This window comes from Caloenas nicobarica, chromosome 6, assembly GCF_036013445.1.
Source record: "Caloenas nicobarica isolate bCalNic1 chromosome 6, bCalNic1.hap1, whole genome shotgun sequence".
Classification (NCBI taxonomy): Eukaryota; Metazoa; Chordata; class Aves; order Columbiformes; family Columbidae; genus Caloenas; species Caloenas nicobarica.
The window spans coordinates 29010102-29028255 of record NC_088250.1 but is presented as its reverse complement, the minus strand read 5'-3'; the positions used below and the strand labels follow the sequence as shown (position 1 = coordinate 29028255).

At 38.9% G+C, this 18154-nt stretch overlaps 1 protein-coding gene across 2 annotated transcripts in view; it reads right to left on the bottom strand.

Annotated features, from left to right (window-relative positions):
• EPB41L5 (erythrocyte membrane protein band 4.1 like 5) overlaps positions 1-18154 on the bottom strand; it is a 60111-nt gene that overhangs the window by 25183 nt on the left and 16774 nt on the right. For both annotated transcript variants that reach the window (XM_065637864.1, XM_065637863.1), the window contains exons 4-16: positions 17613-17655; positions 16435-16513; positions 13882-13926; positions 13510-13562; positions 10703-10823; positions 10214-10301; positions 9493-9581; positions 7898-7967; positions 7044-7213; positions 5796-5902; positions 5107-5134; positions 2738-2780; positions 1517-1632 (exon numbers count right to left, since the gene is read on the bottom strand). In XM_065637864.1, the coding sequence (XP_065493936.1) occupies positions 1517-1632; positions 2738-2780; positions 5107-5134; positions 5796-5902; positions 7044-7213; positions 7898-7967; positions 9493-9581; positions 10214-10301; positions 10703-10823; positions 13510-13562; positions 13882-13926; positions 16435-16513; positions 17613-17655 (1052 nt within the window). The remainder of the gene's footprint in view (positions 1-1516; positions 1633-2737; positions 2781-5106; positions 5135-5795; positions 5903-7043; positions 7214-7897; positions 7968-9492; positions 9582-10213; positions 10302-10702; positions 10824-13509; positions 13563-13881; positions 13927-16434; positions 16514-17612; positions 17656-18154) is intronic.

Sequence of the window (18154 nt, the reverse complement as noted above, 5' to 3'; positions counted from 1 at the left end):
TTTATATCCACTCACACTCTTCTATAGAAAGGCTCCATACTGTGGCAGCTGGGATGTAAGCTTAGATCCCTTGACAGTGTTAAAACAGACAGGCTCAAGGTCTCAATCCTAAAACAGGTGTACCAAGACCAAAACTGAAAGACTGGCTACAGAGTCCTCTCTGCTTCTGAACAAAAGCAGTGGGATTTCAATATGCAGCAGAAACATTGCAAATACCAGCAAGAACGCTAGCACAAACCAGATACCCAAGAAGAGCTGTTTGGAGCAAGAGTCAAACATTTCCACCAAAGGAAATACTGGTTTCTAGCACGCACCTTGCAATGAGACCAAAAGAATAAAAATAAAACCACATTGAGAACGCTGAAGAATAAAGAAACCACCACCTTTCACCCGCCACCACGGGAAGGAATCGAGCGATCAACAGGATCTCACCACAGACAAGCACAGATTTCAGATACTAGACAAATCAAGGGCAAAAGAAAGAAAAACAGCATTGATCATGTGTTCTGATTGAAACTTCAACAAAATGCAATGCATAAAGCAGAATTACCATCCCCCTTATAATCCAAAATCCATAGTATTAAAAGTCTTTAATCAGTAAGATTTATGAAATTAAAGCACATTTGTCATTACAGTGTTAGAAACAGTTACGATCTACTTTTAAGAGATACTAAAGTAAAGTAGGTTCGTAAGCCAAATGATGGGAAAAGAACCTTTTCTCTCGAGGGCTGAAACTGCTTTGGATAAGAGCTTTTGCGTCATTCTGTTCCATCACTTCTGCTGCTGGAGAGTCTCATAGAAACCAGAATTACTCTTCTAGGATAAGCCACACTGCCTCTGAATGCACAAGAAGCTGAAAAAATTAAGACGACGTGTGCACAAGTACTGCATTGATATATGTCAGTTTTGGTTTTGAAATAGCTTTGCAATATAGAATTGATTTAAGAAAAGATAAATGATACGTACACTTATCTTCAAACAAATAATCCTTGCTTTGAGATACATCCAATCCATAAACCAAGTACTCTGATGACATGAAACCAAAGCTCTTATCTTCAGCTTGTGTCATTTTCCTCAAGCTCCCATTCTACCCAAGGTAATGAAAAAAATCACCTTGCCCATTTCAAAAGGTTCAAAAGATAATTCACAAGGATACTGGCTTACAAGGTTCTGCGTTTTAAGGATCAAGGTAAGTCCTTGGGCCCCATGATACCAAGCAGAGGATTACAAAGAGTATTATGGCAAATGAGAAGGACTCGGCTCTCTCCAAGACTTGCAAATGCTGTTCCTGATTTAATAATTTCATCAGCTCCTTTGGTTGGCAGTGACTAAGGCTGCTGTCCTCACCCCCTCACACTACATTAACAGCAACAAATCAGCTGCATCATCGCTAACTTGACTGTCAACTTACGCTAAAGATACAAAGACAGGAGCCTATTTAAGTGCAGATAAAGAAACAGCCACCTGAATCATGCATAAGCAAGCAAAATTCATTTCCCAGCAGAGCAGAACATACCACTTCTTGTCTTGCTGGCTGGTTCCTGGGCTCCTTGGGAGGTTTTCTATTTCCACTAAGACCGGGGCAGTAGGAACCACTGTTAGGACAGGTAGGTTTGGCTTTGCATTCCAGATCTTTGGAGACAGAATATAAACCAAGTTACTATACACACGTTCACGAAGCAATGACACATTACGCATTGCAAAACATATCACTTCTCCTTAAGCACAAAGCTAAAGCAGGGCTGTTGTCTTCCATTACTTCCACAGCACTGGATACCCATGCCCAGCCTTTTCCAGTACTGAGACCATAACGAACCCAAGGCTGCCCAAAGGTTTCAGTAAAAAGCTATGGCCTGCTGCGTCCTTTTTAAATTCACACAGTAATGCTTTCCTTCTGTAGGTAACTTCGCAGTAACGAGTGGCACCTTTGAGTTGCAGCCCTTTGGACTGCCATTGAAAACTTAACTGCTCCCCAAAAAAACCTCCTTTTGCACAGAAGGCAAAAGGCTGGGCAGAGCAGCAATCTATCCATCTATCAGCAGAGACTGAGTATTTTGATGTTAAAACGGACCATAATCGTGTTTCCACCAATTTGTGACCCCTTCTGTTGCACTCGGCATCTGAAATGCTCCAGAAAGTGCGACGGGGTCTTTCCAAACTCCAAATCCTGGTTTTTGATACTCAGAAGGAGAGTTACTTCACACGAAGGTCCTTTTTCAGTGAAACAGGGTATTCTGGGTACAAGTACTGAGGGGACTGGTGTCTCTGATTTCCTTCTTGAACTCAGAAAATACTGATTTTTTTTTTTTTTTGCTAACAATGTATTCTTTAATTTGCAGGTGCATTCCCACCTTTCAGAGAAAATAATACTGTAACCAGGAATCAACATAGGCGCTGATGAACTGCACCCTTTTTTTTCGCTTTAATGTTACTTAGCATCTAGAATTAATTCACTTGGGATGATAAAAACTCTCACACAAAGGTACTTTTGTGTACCTATGAAAATCCGTATCTATAAACAGTATAGTTTATACAGCACTGAGGCATGAGGTATCTTCCTTACTCCACTTAAATTAACCAATTATCCTGCTTGTGAATTAGTAACCATTTCTTGGCATGCTATTTAGTAGTTAACTGTTTGCAACTTTCAATAACTGGATTTTAAGAATGAATAATGAAATCTTCTAATCTGTTGAAATACACAAAAACTGCCTTTAGAAAGAATGAGAGTCCTTACCTGTGAGCCATTAGTTTGGTTGACAACAGCATTGTTTGCAGTACTGAAAGACAAAAAGAATTTAAATCAGAATCAGATCAGCAAACTACTTCTGCAGGCCAGCAGAACCACAAGGATTTTCGGAAAGAAACACGAAGTCTAACAAAATCTTTCCGAAGTACTTAATTTTTCTTCAAAGAAAACTTAAAAACTTATGTCTTAGGTCAGCTACCTTGTTCTAGGTAACTATCACTTTTTTATTATTTGTTCAAGGTGTAGTTTATCTGTAATTCATCTGATTTTTCCTTTCCTAAAACAGTTCAGTTTAGAAAGTCTTCCTGATTCAGCAGGAAGGCGAGGCACTTTTAAAGCAAAAATGACATAGTTTTAGTTATACACCTAACAAAATGCGACATTGTAGAAACCTCACCTACATGCTATAGATATTATGTTTGTTCCATAACCAGGACTATTCTGATTTGAAGTTTCACATTACAAAAGTTCATCAGAAAAATTCGTGAGTTTCTTCTGCATACATCATCTAACGGACTGCATTACTGCTTCAGAGTCTTAAAAGCAGCCATTCAAAATTACATGCACAGCATCTTAGCACAGCATTAATAATATTTTTATATTCTTAAATATTTAATATCGTTAGTAAATTAAATAAGCCCCATATCCCTGTTCCTGATGATTTCCGAATCTGCAAGAGAGATTTCACATTTTCGAGAGACTTAAAAGCATTAACACACTTCACAATAATTACGCATTATAAATCTCAAGCCAACTTTTTTCCCAGACTTCTGATCTTTAAAAAAAATGGTTCCAGTCTCCTATGACCCATTACGCTTGCGATTTATGGTGTGGACAATAACTATCCAACCTGGCAAGCTGACAATTCAAATCGACTTCCATATCTACTTCAGCAATTCTTTAGAATTGTTTTACTTAAATACCATACTGCCAAGAGCAAACAAGCTGCTCCTCGCCTGTTTCCCAACTTTGCACCTTCTCTATTGAGCAAATATGGAGGTTACCACAGAGCAGCGCACATTTAAGAGCAATATTATGGAATGCGTTGTGGGCAGCACATTCGCCTGTGCCGAGTTAACATGAAAGAATGGAACAACATACATCTTTCATGATGCATTTCAACTAGCAATGCTCGAGCGTAGAGTTTCAGAAAAGGTGACTAACAGAGAAGTGCCACGCCTTGGTGCAGATCAGCAAACCGTCCTTTTATCAGGAGAAACTGCAAATGAAGTTTCTCTTCCCACTCTCAGAATGACCTAAGCAGCATGAAACTGAGAGAAGAGCATGACAACACAGCATGACGAGAGTACTAATTAATCAGATGGTCACATTTTGCACGCAGAGGATCTTTAAGCACTTTAATGACCCCCAGTTTTGAAGAGTGCTTTCCCACTTTATAAAGAGAAAAGATAATACAGGTCACAAAGAGACCTTCACCACAGTAACTGCAGCCTTGTACCCACACCGCCCGGACTTCTCTGCCTCTCATGCAAGAATCAACCCTGCTGCTACAAACAGAAAATGTACGGCTGTGTTAAGCCTGTTGTTTTGAAATCTTATTTTGACACTCCTTACCCAGCTTCTGAGTGTCATGGTGCTTAACAGCTACGTATATCTGCTTTTTAAAATTTCGTTGCAAGTGATCATTGCAATGTCCACAAGTTGTTAGGGCAAAGGACAGAAATCAGAATTGAGTAACTTATTTCCTTCGCTACTCTTTTTTTTCCCTTAAGGAAGGTTATGAAAACTGTATGATTCAGATTCATGAGTATTTTACACTGTAACAGCAAGTATGAATCTACACAAACAGAAAGAATCTAGGTATAGAAATAAAGAACCAAAAGGCCTCCCTCTCAATGTTGATTATGAATAATTCAGTATAAATATATAAAAATAAATACGTATATAAAAATAAACACAAGTACGAATATAAAATCATCAACATATTTTAAATATTTATTTTACTTTAATAGTTATTATGCATTTCAGTCACACAGCCAGAGTAGGCAGATCTCAGAAAGAAGAAACCCTCACACACTTTGAGCTGATCTCCTTACACAGCAGCACACAGAACCGTAGCTTAGAGCCAGCAAGAACCAAGGCTGGTCATAAACAAACCTCTTGGCCTGCTAGTGAGCAAGTCTGGCAAAATCTACTATGTGACGCCAACATAGGAGCTTTGCTTTGAACAGCAGGTTTTATGTAAAGCAAACAAACGCAAAACCCACAGCAAAACCCCAGTTAAGAGGTTAACACACTCTACATTTAACTAATCCTATCTCCTCCTTCTGCAGACACGTGCTCAAGTACAGGTGGCAGACATCAAAGAGAAATGTAAGTATTGGAATGCATCTTACCTTGTTTCTTCAAGTTTAGCAGAATGTGCTGCAAAAATAGAAAATGTTAACCCAATTACAAATTAAATTTTATTTATCAGTTAAATATCAAGCATTTATTAACAAAAAAGTAGGCAACTAGAAGAGCAGAAGTTGCAGGTATCATAATTTGTGAAAAATAAAATTCTAAATTGGAAAAATAAACTAAAAAATCTGAAGAGCAAACCAAAGAGTTGGATTTAAGCAAGTGTGTGAAAGCACGCATGGAGGTCATGCTTGACCTACACAAGAAGGGGAATAAGAGACAAGGTGAAAAATCACTTGCTGTTCGGTTGTAACAACAGAGTGCAACTCCTAAGAACAATGAAAAATCTCGGTGACAAAAATTTCAAGCTTGATTAATAAATTTCAAATATTATCATTAATATACCATTGTTCCCTGGATCCAAGTTCTCCGTCTTCATACAGAGACCTATTGTGCAATAATCATGGCTGTTCTACCTGCTAGGCCAGCTGGGATGACATACTTTGGACACCACCTTTTTCTGATAAACATATGTGGCCTCCTAAATAAGTCACAGAACACCTAACTTTGAAAATTCAAGAGGAGGGCAAACAAACAGCTGCAGAAGAATTCCTACACAGTACCTTTAAAGGATATGATTCTCACAGTTGATTATACTTCACAAAATGGAAGGTCAATAGTTCACCTTTCATTTGTAGTGCTCGTCTTGAGTATCGCTTGCTGGGCCTCCTTTCAAAGGATGCTGATCTCCTGGCTTTGTTGGTCTTGGTGGTTTGATACTCTGTTTTCCCACTAACAATGCCATGTAAAAGTACAAAATAATACAAGAAATTACTTATTTTTAGTGACAAAATGCAAACACTGCTCATTGAAACATCACATGTATGTTTCAAACTCATAGCTTAATAATCTGATCTCAGTTCTATTTAAAAAATCTGAAACTTAACACCTCAGAAGGCCTTGCACAAAAAAGTGATGGAGTTCTACAAACTTTCTAATTTTCACCCCATTTTCCCAAGACAAAAAGCTGAAGCAACAACTCCTTAAACATTAAGCTGCTGAAAAAGCATATTTACCCTCTGCATATTTCTGTGGTCACACTGTTCGGCAGAGGCTGAAAATTCTAGAAGAACATAAAGCTTAAGGTATGTTGCCAAAGGTCATAGAGAAAGACCGTAACAGGACTAAAAACCAGCATCTAGATGCTCTTTTTCCCAGGCAAGTCTTTTTTCCTGTAGGTTGGACTGACTGCCTCTAAAGCAGGAGCCAGCCTCATGTTGACTCCTTGGTACCATGGATCCCTTCTGAAGCAGACTAGATGGTATTGCCAGAGCTACCGGAAAGGGAAGCAAAGGATATGCGCATATACTGCCTGCTGTCACTGCCCACCCCCTTCCATATGTTCTCACCAGCTCTGGGGGGGGCAACTGACAGTATCGCACAGACTAGTCTGGGACCACAAGCCACCTGGAAATCTGTCACATGCACAGGTAGCGCCTGACATGGTGACAGGCGCTATCTCAGGTGTCTGAAGTTCTACCATCACTCCGTCAGTCAGAAACTCAGGAGCCAGAAGACATGCAATGTCTCCAACTGTGCAAGTCAACCATCCATCCTCTATGATTCTATGCTATGATTTTATGGTTCATTTAAAAAAGGTTGGGCTTTCAAGACAAAGTGATCTATAAAAGTAAGGAACATAAACCTTGAGAAACCTCTGGTTTCCTACTGCACAGACCAAAGTTACCTAAACTTAAATCGGAAAATGCAGGGGAAAAATCCATGATTTCATAAAACCAACACGCAACGTGCTCAGCTTGCAAGTGTCACTGCTCTGGATGTCCTAGGTGACTGAATACCAAGTTCTCTCCTGCTGCCACCCATAATCCAAGAAAAGACAGAAGATACATGCTGAATGAGAGATGGCACTGACCTGTATCGGAACCGGGATCCCAACCGAATGAAGCCTGATCGACTTGAGCTTTTTTGGACAGGCCCTCGGAGCCGGAAGAAGGCGTGATGTTCCACTGCGCATTTCCATAAGTGTTTGCAGGCTTTGGGATGATCCAGTCTAAAGACAAAAGTGTGCTCCTGCTCCTTTCCCTTAAAGCACACAAAGCACACCGACAATTTATAAGGGGCTTGAAAAGTCAAAGCTACAACTCAATTCAAGCCAAAGAAAATTTTATTTTTGTAAAGAATACTGAAATATTTTTTAAAAATACTTTAGACAGAAAAATCAATCTTTTCATAAGCTTTAATGATCAACTGCTCCATTGTCTGAAGCCCATGCATTTAACAAGTCAAGCCTCTGAATAACTACAAATTAAAGACATCATGATAATAGGAAGGTACTTCTCAAAGAGGCTAATGTGGTCTCACTTGAAATCTGATTTCCTCAAATTACCAATATTCACATTTTTTATGATCTCAGCTCTGAGATTTCTTCCCATGGGAACAATTATGGCATCTGTTTAAGGAATTAATTCCACTAAATGTGCTACCTGGCCTTCTTTAAACTTCCTTGCAAAACAAGCAAACTGTTGCCACATTATCTGGCCTACACCAGTTTCACAAGGTATTCCCTGCCTAAAAACAGGGCGAGAAAAAACACATACTTGAGCCTATTTATCTTACGCTTAATTCCCTTCATTTTCCCCCCTCACCTCAAGTCACAATCAAAAAATCTTGCAAGGCACCCACATTAATTCTCAAAACTTAAATATAAAGAAAGAGATGAGGAATATGTAAACTAGTACTGTATAATCAAGACAGATAGTTATCTACCTGTTCATCATCTTCGACAACAACTAGAGTGAGTTTGTTTTTCTTGAAGTCAAGCCTTGTTATCTTTGGCCTGCAAGATAAACAGAAAAAAACAGGTTATGTCTAACTCTCTTATTAAGTCACTGAGAGGTATGGTCAACGCTCTGATCCAAGACTCTCCAGCATTTTTTTTTTTCCTGCTTTTGTGGGTGTTTTAAGTTTGTGCAGTAGGGCTTGCTTATACTGCAGATACCAATGTATTCAAAACTTAATACTTTATTAGTAACCTAAAAGATAAGAAGTGAGCAATTTCTAAAGGGATAATTATATTGGAACTTAAGTTAATAATTACTTGAACTGAAATCAAACTCCATCCAAATATCCCTGCCTGCCTACTCTTCTGCAAGCCCACAAAACTGAACTCAGAAAGACACAAAGGCAGGTCAAAATAATCCTGCTTTGTTAAATAAATGTAAATCACCGTTCAATATACCACAGGTCAATTCCTATGATGACTCTGTTTTAGAAAATCCCAGCCAAAGAGAACAACATGAACATGATACGACGCAAAAATGCAACAACTTCCTCCCCCACCCACTCAAAAAAAATACCCAGAATTGATGGTGGAGGGACAAGACACACAGACAACATTTCTGCTACGAAGTGAGTGTTTTTCTGAGAAGTTTAAAAATTTGCACTGGGCGTTATAACTCAAAATAACTACTCATATGACGAAATTTCACCTCATCATCTGCCTACTCATTCTTTGTATACAGTTTTGAAAGACTGGATAGCAATTAAAGAATAAAGCACTCAAAAAAAAAAAAAAAAAAAAAAAAGACCATAAATGCCTGTGTACCCAGGCCCAAACACTCTAGCTAGAAGATTTCCCATTTTGTGTTTTATGCAATAAAAAACCCTGCAAAATTTCATCAGAATTCTTCTAAGAAACTGTGGGGTGTTGCTCAGGTATTTGACAGATAAAAAAGCACATGTCCATAAAAAACAAAGGAAGCTCTACATCTCCTCACTATATAGAGATCTAGCAGCAGAGGGGTGCAGGGGGTTGTGTTTGAGGTTTTTTGTTTCTTTGTTTTTAATTAGTCCTTATCGACTGGCAGGAAGGGACATTTCTGCCCTTTACTGAGCCCAGAGAGACATCTTCTTAACGAAAAACCTTCCCAGATGACATTATGTGTAGAAGCTGCACTAGTACTACCGCTTCTGCCTCTTTTTCAACAGCAATGTACCACACTTGGCTAGAAGACCTGAAGAAGCTTCATGTCACTGATTGGGTGCATCCTCTATTTCCAAAATAGTCTAGTACAAAATATAACAACAAACACACAATGAAAAAAACAATAACATCCCAAAGTTATTCCATGTTTTACTTGCCTCTAGCGCGTTACAGCCTATTAACATATCAACCAAGAATGTTAGAAAAAGAAAGACTATTTTTGGACACCATGAAAACACTCATGGGCTACAGAATATTTCTGCAGGTACCCAGTATTCACGGTGCCCTCATATGTCAAACAATTTTTTTTTTTTTGGCTAGTGCAAAAGAAACAAAAGAGTAAAAATCTAAAGTATCTTTTAACATACAGAGAGCTTACCAGAAAAACAAACCAATCTTTGTGTCTCCTTCAAAGACAAGAACTCCTGTAGGTGTTAGTCCCAGGCTGTAATCATTGCCGTCTCTCGCCTAATCGCCACAAAATAAAGATTACGTTCATTTTGGTGTTTGAGCCTTTATCCAATTACTCCAGTATAGCTTACGTAGCTTATTTGCCCAGTGTTACAATTAAACACGTATGTGCTTATTTTATACAACAAAACTCTCATATTTCAATGATCTTATGCAATGGAATTTTTTTTGTTTGCAGCCCTTCAATAAGGCTGACTGAAGTGGAAAATTAAAGTTTCTTGATTTGTCTGTGTAATAAGGACCTCCTTTGCTCAGTTCTCTGCACTTCCTTCTCCACAGGAGATGTATTTTCACTTGTAGCTCTTCAGCTGGTAGCTGACTGGACCCCAGCCAACTTTAATTTAATTACTATGATTTTCACATAGCTCTTAGTCTAATACAAACTGTAGTACATACTGCCGCACCAATCACGTATTTAACACAGAGCAGATATGCTTGGACTGAAATCATGCCTTCTAGAAATGTATACTATAAAGCAGAATGTTGATGCAAAGCCAGATCACTTGTTACGCAGTTCAGAAGAGTACAATATTCCTTTTTTTCCCCCCTCAAAGCAAACTCAGTGTTGAAATGCAGGACAAAGCTAACATTATCATTTCCAAAGGTCACCATGTTGTGGTTAAACATACCTTGACTATGTGCATGTCTACACCATACATTTCCAGCCACTTAGCTTTGTTTAAGTAGTTAGTTTCGGCCTGTGCTGGTGTTTGCCCCCTGAAACAAATTTTTTGCTGTTAGGTAGATGCCTGAAAAAGCACAGAAATGAAAAACTGGTATAGGAGATAAGAGGAAAAGAAATTCCTGAGAACTTGTGAAAAACCTAAACACTGCTAACACTTGTTCACTTTCATGAATATCAAGGTCACTTTTGTAAGTTTTAATCTGAAACTGCTGTAAAAATTACTCAAGATTCTGCAGCCTCATCGTTTTACTCAGACCTTTGGAAAGCTTCATTTTTCACATTATATCCTCTTACAAAATATGACAGAATCATATTAGAATTATGTTTCTGAACAAGACAATGAAAGAAGCACGAGCAGCATCTTTTTAATACATTTTCTCCACAGAAAAATCACTGAAAACTGCTGGTTAGCATGCACTGGAAGATCTCATACCTGCATTCCTTCCACTTCTCAAAAATGGCCAGCTCCATCTCTTCAGTCTGAGTGGGAACAAACCTGAACTCAGACACCAGCTCAGGGACATGCTCAGCAGGATCGTAGTCTCCAAGCTCGGCTACAAAAGAACAGCATTGTCAAACAATGCTCCCAATAAAGACAGTGGATATTAACAGGAACTTTTGCATAATTTTCTAGTTAATCTAAAATACTAACTTTCTTTCTGTGTTCCTCCAGTCCTCCCAATATTTGAAGTGTCACCTTTTTTGACAGGGAAGTTATGGACCCTGAACAAATGGTCATGTTGTCTGCATAAAAGCTTTGCATTAATTTTTACAAAGTGCTATTGATATATTCATTAACAAGCTTCCTATAAATGGAAGTTATCAATATCCTTGAAACTCACCTTTTTCCTTTCTTGCAGAAAGCTTTCAACATTTTTATCACTGAAGTCTCTACTGAGATGACAGCAGACTACAGTTACAATCGAATTTTGCATTATATTATTAAAAGAAAAACTTGAGATTTGTCAAATATAAAACCAGTTCTGACACTTTTCATAAAACTATTTGTCCATTCCAAAAATCAATTTCTGGTTTTATGACTGCAAATCCCCCTGTCCTGCTAACGTAACTGTGTGAGGGCACAATCATGCAGCTGTTATTTGTTGCTCTCCTTTTCATCTAAGAACATAACAAATGCCCTACTGGGTCAGTCAAGTGGCTCATCCAGTCCACTGCTGCACGTTCAACAGGGGCAATAAGAGATGCTATTTAGAGCGCATACACGTCAATGGGTGTGCCACATCAAAAGCACCACCTCCTTTTTCCACAGATGCTAACAAGTCCAGCTTTTAAAGACTGATGTATGCCTAAAATGCTGAACCTCACAGTTAGAAGCCTTTATAAAAATATCTGGATTTTCAGAGTCATTAAGCTTTTGCTCCTCCCACTAATTTCAACTGTCTTCTTAATGTTCAGCTCATATCCAAAAAATTAGGAATAATTCTATAACTTGGACCTTAGGTGTCTGATACAGGCCAATAATTGTACTGTTTGAAAAAAGAAACTACAGATGTTTGTGTAGGAAAAAAACAGTGACATCTTTGGGAAGACCTGGAAAAGTCAAATAAACACACAGAGTATTCCATAGGTACAAAAGCTACATACAATGTAAAAACGTGATTCTTGGATTTCTGAACACTGCAAGTATAAGAGTCTTTCATCTCCTCCTTTTTTTTTTTTTCTAATGCTGACTGAGGAAGTCTGTAGTTCTATAATAATTTACTCCCACTAGAACGCCTGCCTCTGTTGAAAGGAATGCTGTCAAAGCCAGCTTAGGTTCCAGCTGATTTAAATAAAAGTACACAGCTGTCAGACTTAAGATTAAAGCCCTGCTACAGGCCTTATTGTGGAGAAAAAAAAGACTAGCACAAAAAGCAATGGATATATGGCCTAATTAGATCACTTTGTTTTTCCAAAAACTTATCCACTGAACCCATATCTTAAGGCTCTAACAATGCTAATGTTTTCAACTGTGGAATGTATTCTAACTGTTTTCCTTCCACGCAAAAGAGCAGATAAAAAGGTGGATATCTTTACAGTTTAATTCCAGCTCTCTATATCCACATATGATCAGGGCCATGAGTAGCTCCTGCCTGAAGAACAAAATGTATTTTGGAAAATATCTGTATGAGAAAGAATTTCAGTGCCTTAGTCCTGTTACCTAACATCTGCAAAGTACAACAGTGCATTGCTTTACAAGATGAATGTTGTGTAGACAATTTGCGCAGCACAAACGTGCCATATCTCCACATTCTCTCTTCATCAAAGATGACTTTACAACAGCTTTATAGCACAGGTCTGGAATTTTTGGTAGACTCAAACAGGGTTGAATAAGGCCATACAGATATATCCTCCAACAAGGACCCAAAAGCCTGCTGTAGTAGGTATTCCTAAAACTTCAAGCTTCCTCTCTTTCTTGTGTGAGTTCCCCTGCTTGAAACCCCAGCGAACTTCACATTTGTTAAGATCACACCCTCATCCAAACAACAGAAGACACTGGCCGTGAAGACCAGTGACACACAACCTCTACAAGCACCTGAAGGCCTGACCACAGCTCTCAGAGCAGCCACGGAGGCTGGAGTCTCAGTTGGAATCAAAAGTCAAAGACAACTCATTAATAAGAGTCTCATAGCAGTCAAGCATCGTGTGGTATAGCTGAGAAAAAATATAGTATGTCACCTCTTTTGGATGAAGAAGGATCTGAAATACCAACACATGCAGTTCAGCCATAAATGCTCACGTACAAGCAGGAGACATGGGGCACTCACATGTTTCCACAAATAAGCTGAAATCAAAAGCTGGTGGTTTTTGCATACAAGAATTTTCAATTGAGTGAAGAACCAAAATAATTTTGTACCTGATTTGTACAACAGAGAAAACACATGGCAGAAACTACACGATGAAAAAAAGCGTGTTACTACATCAGAACAATTCAGGAGGACTGAAGACCTCGGATCTTATGTGAAAGTGGACAGGTTTGCACACAAACACTGAGAAAACAAGTTCAGGGCAAAGTTGTTTACATTTAGAACCTCCTTGTTCTGTTTCCTGAGGAATCAAATAATTTTTCACATACAATCTCAGCAAAATTACAATCAGAAAGAGCTGTGTTTCACACTGGATCGCTAACATCTGGGCAGAGCCTATTTTCTGGATATAACAACGACAGACTGAAAGAGGTACTGAGTCTACACAAAGCTGTTCATGGAATTTCATCCTTCCCCGCTCCTATCTACTCACCTTGCATGTTATAAGCTGCCAACTGGACGGCTGTGTCAAAAGGACATTCCAATCTGCCGTAAGAGACACGCATTGTTAAAAATTCAGCTGACACTATTTAGCAGAACGCTCATATATCTGACAATGAGAAACAGCAAATGTTTGGGATAACAAAGTGAAAAAGGATTAGTAGATTTTCAGCAAATTAACAAGAGATAAGCACTACATTATTTAAGAATTGCTCTGCTGCTACTCATGCATAGAAAAGTAATATTTTAGAGGAAAAAATAACATTACTTAGCAAAAATTATTAATTATCCAAATGTAAGTTAAATAAATCCCATGCTAAACACCCTATAATTGTTTAAAAGGCTGGTTATTGGCAATACTTACTTTCCACTAAGAATATCCAGTTTTAGCTGCAGTACAAATAAATATCTGTAGGATTAAATAAGAAAGAAAAATCATTGATTAATAGTTCTAATGTGTCACTAAGTCAACAGGAGGAAGTTAGAGCCTGGCAAAAACATTTTCTACTCTTTAAATGGGTTTTCAAGTCTGAAGAAACTGCATTGTGATTTTCAAGGCTTTATCAGTTTGGCTTGTATGCTTTGCACACGTTTCAAATGAAGTAAACCCAAAACTAGAAGTTGTCATAGTGTTGCATGGAAAAAGAAATCGGATACCTAAGTCAGTCTCATTTTTTCTCTTGGGCAAAGAGCAACTTGCATCTTCTGCGATTTTTTCATTATTCATACACATATTAATCTCACAAGAAAACGAATATTTTAGCCTCTAAAAAAGAAAAGTTCCTAATATGGATTGCTTAGTTAAAATCTAGCCCAGAAAGTTGACTGCGAAGTGACAACACCAAACCAAAATAAAACAGTAGGCTGCAGCCCTTTCAACTTGTTTACTCTTCAGAGCCAGCTTTCCTTCACTGCCTTGCTTACTCAGTACTCTTCTTGCTTAGAAATTGGGCAAATATTGAATACAATCCCTTTGTTGTGCAACACCAATCCTTCTGATCCAGTACTCACAAAGATCAGCCCTCTTGCTCCATTATGGTACACAGCTTTCCTTTAACAAGGGAAGAAGTAGTCTCATAGAATAAAATGCTGACATTCACAATGGTACCCAGTTTGAATTCTACTACGTATAAGCAGAAGCCTTATGCACAAAGCCAAAGACGATGCTTCTGTTTCAATGTGTGGCTACCTCTCCTGATAACTCACATGCACAGCCACCAAACAGATGCAGGCATTTTTTCCTACACGTCCCTTGGAAATCCACAAATACTTTGCCAAACCATTTATTATCCAAAGCCTTTTGAACACTGGCTCCTACACGGGGAATAAATTTGTTTGGTACTGACTCTAGATAGCAAAAGAATGAGCACAGGCCTCCAGCGTATAGCGGGTGTGACCAGTCCATGTTTAGCAGCCACATAACACTTGCAAACACCTTGAGCATACTTCCTGAGCTCAGGCTGTGGTACACGACCTCTGGCTGGTGACATCTGATGGGAAGCTGACAGAAAAAGGCAGCAAGCTGCACCTGTGGAAGCCGAAAAGCGGCTCCAGCTGCGTGTTCTGCCACACAAAGAAAAGGTGGAACCCTCGGGAAGCCCTGGCTGGTGACACCCATAACCCAGAGAGAGCTCCCCTTCCCACTGCTGCTTTAAACTATGAAACTGTCTTGAGACAGAAGAAAGATTTTCTGCTTTCCTGGTCTGGGGGATTAGCTAAGCAGACAGACAGGGTTTAAAAGCCCTCAGGTTTCAGGTCTGCCCTGCTAAAACCTGTACAGCAAGGTCTGACTGGCAGAACTCAGTCAGGATGGATGAAAATGTTTCATAGTGGTAGATACAGATCTAGGTCTGAATTTTGCTTATGGTTACTATATTTAAAGACAGTTAAATGTTTATTCAGGAACATGAATGGGGAAGTAAAACATTCTTCCCAGATTGGCAGGAAAGCATTAAAGAAGAGCAGTTACACCATTATGTTACCACATGTAAGTATGAAGCTGTGGAGGGTACATATGGCTGTAAGGGGTAATGCTACTATAATCTTCCTGGCAGCACTCCTGGGGATTTGGCTGAAGTGCAGATCGAAGATCCACACAGACATAAACCTGAACAACAAACAAATGCACTTCACGCTCTTACAAATGGCTGAGGGTACGAAGTGTCTACAGCTATCAAGGAAACATTAAAACTTTGTTTTCTCCCCAAAACGTATCATCGGCAGTGGTGACAATGCAAAGAAATGTTGCCTTTTACAACAGATTTATACAACTGACAGATGGTAGGTTGTGTTCTCTTTCAAAGCACCCCAAGTATGTCTCAGCCCAACATGAAATGCAGCATTATGAACAGATTTGTGAAATGCTTTAATCAAGAGAAACTGCTGTTCACCTGATACTACAATCCTACACATAGAGCGCAGTCAACTCGCATCTCAACATGGTAGCAAAATACTATCTTCCCTTTGCATAAGCTCTGCAAAGACCACAGAAGTAACGAAACATTAACTGAACTGATTTTTGCCAAAGAAAAGTTCTATCTTGCAATTCAACACTTTTCTGCCTAGAGAGGATGACTGCGTATAGTTTAAACTAGACGCAGATGAAGAATAAAAAAAAAGAGGAATGATGTCTGTTCTCTTCAGTAAATACCTCTGTCCATTTTGTATAAGCTACTCAGATGAGTTGCCAGAATTGCCTAATGAAAAATGGTGCATCAAGTAGTATAATAAAGATATAGACCTCTTCATATTAGAGCTCATTTATTTCACTAGAGCTACATTAGAAACTTTTACAAAAAGCCAAGTAAACAAGCAGCTCTCAGGAATTCTCCAAAACTTCATGCAACTGTTTCAATAAATAACACAAAAACATTTTCCTGGCCTTATCTGGGTACCTCTCTCTCAAATTCCCTCTTACCTTGTTAGCTCTTCACGTAGATTGTTGGGCTCTGATGAGTAAAACTTTACACGAAAATGCAGACAATATGGTGGGCCAACTGCAAAGCAGAATTCATTCAAGACAGTGGTAACGGTTACTGGTTATGACATGTTATTTTTTTACTACACAGAATCACATCACAAAACTTGACTGAAATTGGCTCTGTCCAACCACAAGGTCTTAAGGCAGGAATTCCTTTGTGACAAGGAAATGCATAAAACACATCAGGGTGAAACGACGATTAAGTATATACACAAAATGTTTTTATATCTTACAATCAATCCAACAATCATATCACATTAAGTTGATTTGTCTTGCCAAGAGCACATGGATGTAGGTTAATCCCTATATTTAAGGACTCTATCCATCACTGAGAAAGCTGAGCATCTCGGCTCTGCAGTTCACCAAACCCCCAGGTACTCTCTTGGTCTCTGTAACACTTTTCCAGGGCTCTGGGAAATACTCCCTGCTGACAACTCAGGCCCCTTTATTTCACAGAAGTTTAGACATAGTTTAGGGGGATTTAACAGACCCTTCTGTGGAAGAATCATCTTTTCTGGAAACCAAGGAGTTAATTCAGCAAAAGGATGGATTAACAGTTCTTTGAAAATGTGCAGCGCTCTGCTGATTCTTGCATCTGACAGGCGGAATTTTCTCTGTCTTGGTGCTTCCAAAACCTCTGTTGTACTAACAAATCCCTGAAGACTTCACACAGCGCAGAGCAAGGAAGTTGCTAAACAAAAATCAGCTGATGTCACAGCTTACCCAGGCACATACCAATAGAACACACTAAACCCCTGTGCTGCAGGTAAGGACCTGGTGGACCAAACACTGATTTGGGCATTCGGGACTGCACCTAGAGATGGAGGCTCTGAGACAAGTTCCTATACTCAGGATAACGATCTATAACACTAAAACATCTACAGCTGCCTTCTCTCCATTTAAACTATAATTAATGAGCCTCTAACATGTTTAATTAAGGACATTAGACTAAAGTAATGTGAGCTGCAGAGGGACGAGGTCATTAAACACTCAGCAGCACCATGCCGGGTTTTTGTCACCCCTCACAGAACACTTCCCCCTGACCCCGTTTCAACTCTCTGTGCCTCCTGTATGTTCAATATGACATCCAAAGAGAAAATGGAAAGAACACTTACTTTTAACTTGCTTTTTAATGCTTTTTGTGTTGTCCAACCAATGCTGAAAAATAAAGTACTTTCATTGAATTATCAGTAAAGAAATCTCACAGAAAGAACAAAAAAAGGAAAAAAATCACTGTTCATTAGTGAAGATCTTGGAATACCAAGTAGTTCGTTAAAACAATCTAATCCAAATCTTTTACAATTCACAGCTTGCTCAGTGCTCAAAGATACTTTCACTCAAAGTTTATAACGCAAAATGTCAGTTTTGAACAACAGAAACATCCCATAGTACCTTATTTAAAAGCCAATCTTCAGTAAAACTTCAGCTATTAAAAATAAAAACAGGACTGACAAGCCACTTCAATTACTAAAATCTTCATCCTGTCCAAACAAACAAACACTTAATTCACACTTTAGTAGGTCAGCCAGTGACAATGTGCCAGAGAGGCACAAATCATAGCTGGAGACTCTGGCACTCAGCTGTTTGTGATGTTCACCTGGGGTGCAGGGGAGAGACAAAGTAAATATTGTTGGCTTTCATGCATTTTCTTTAGGTG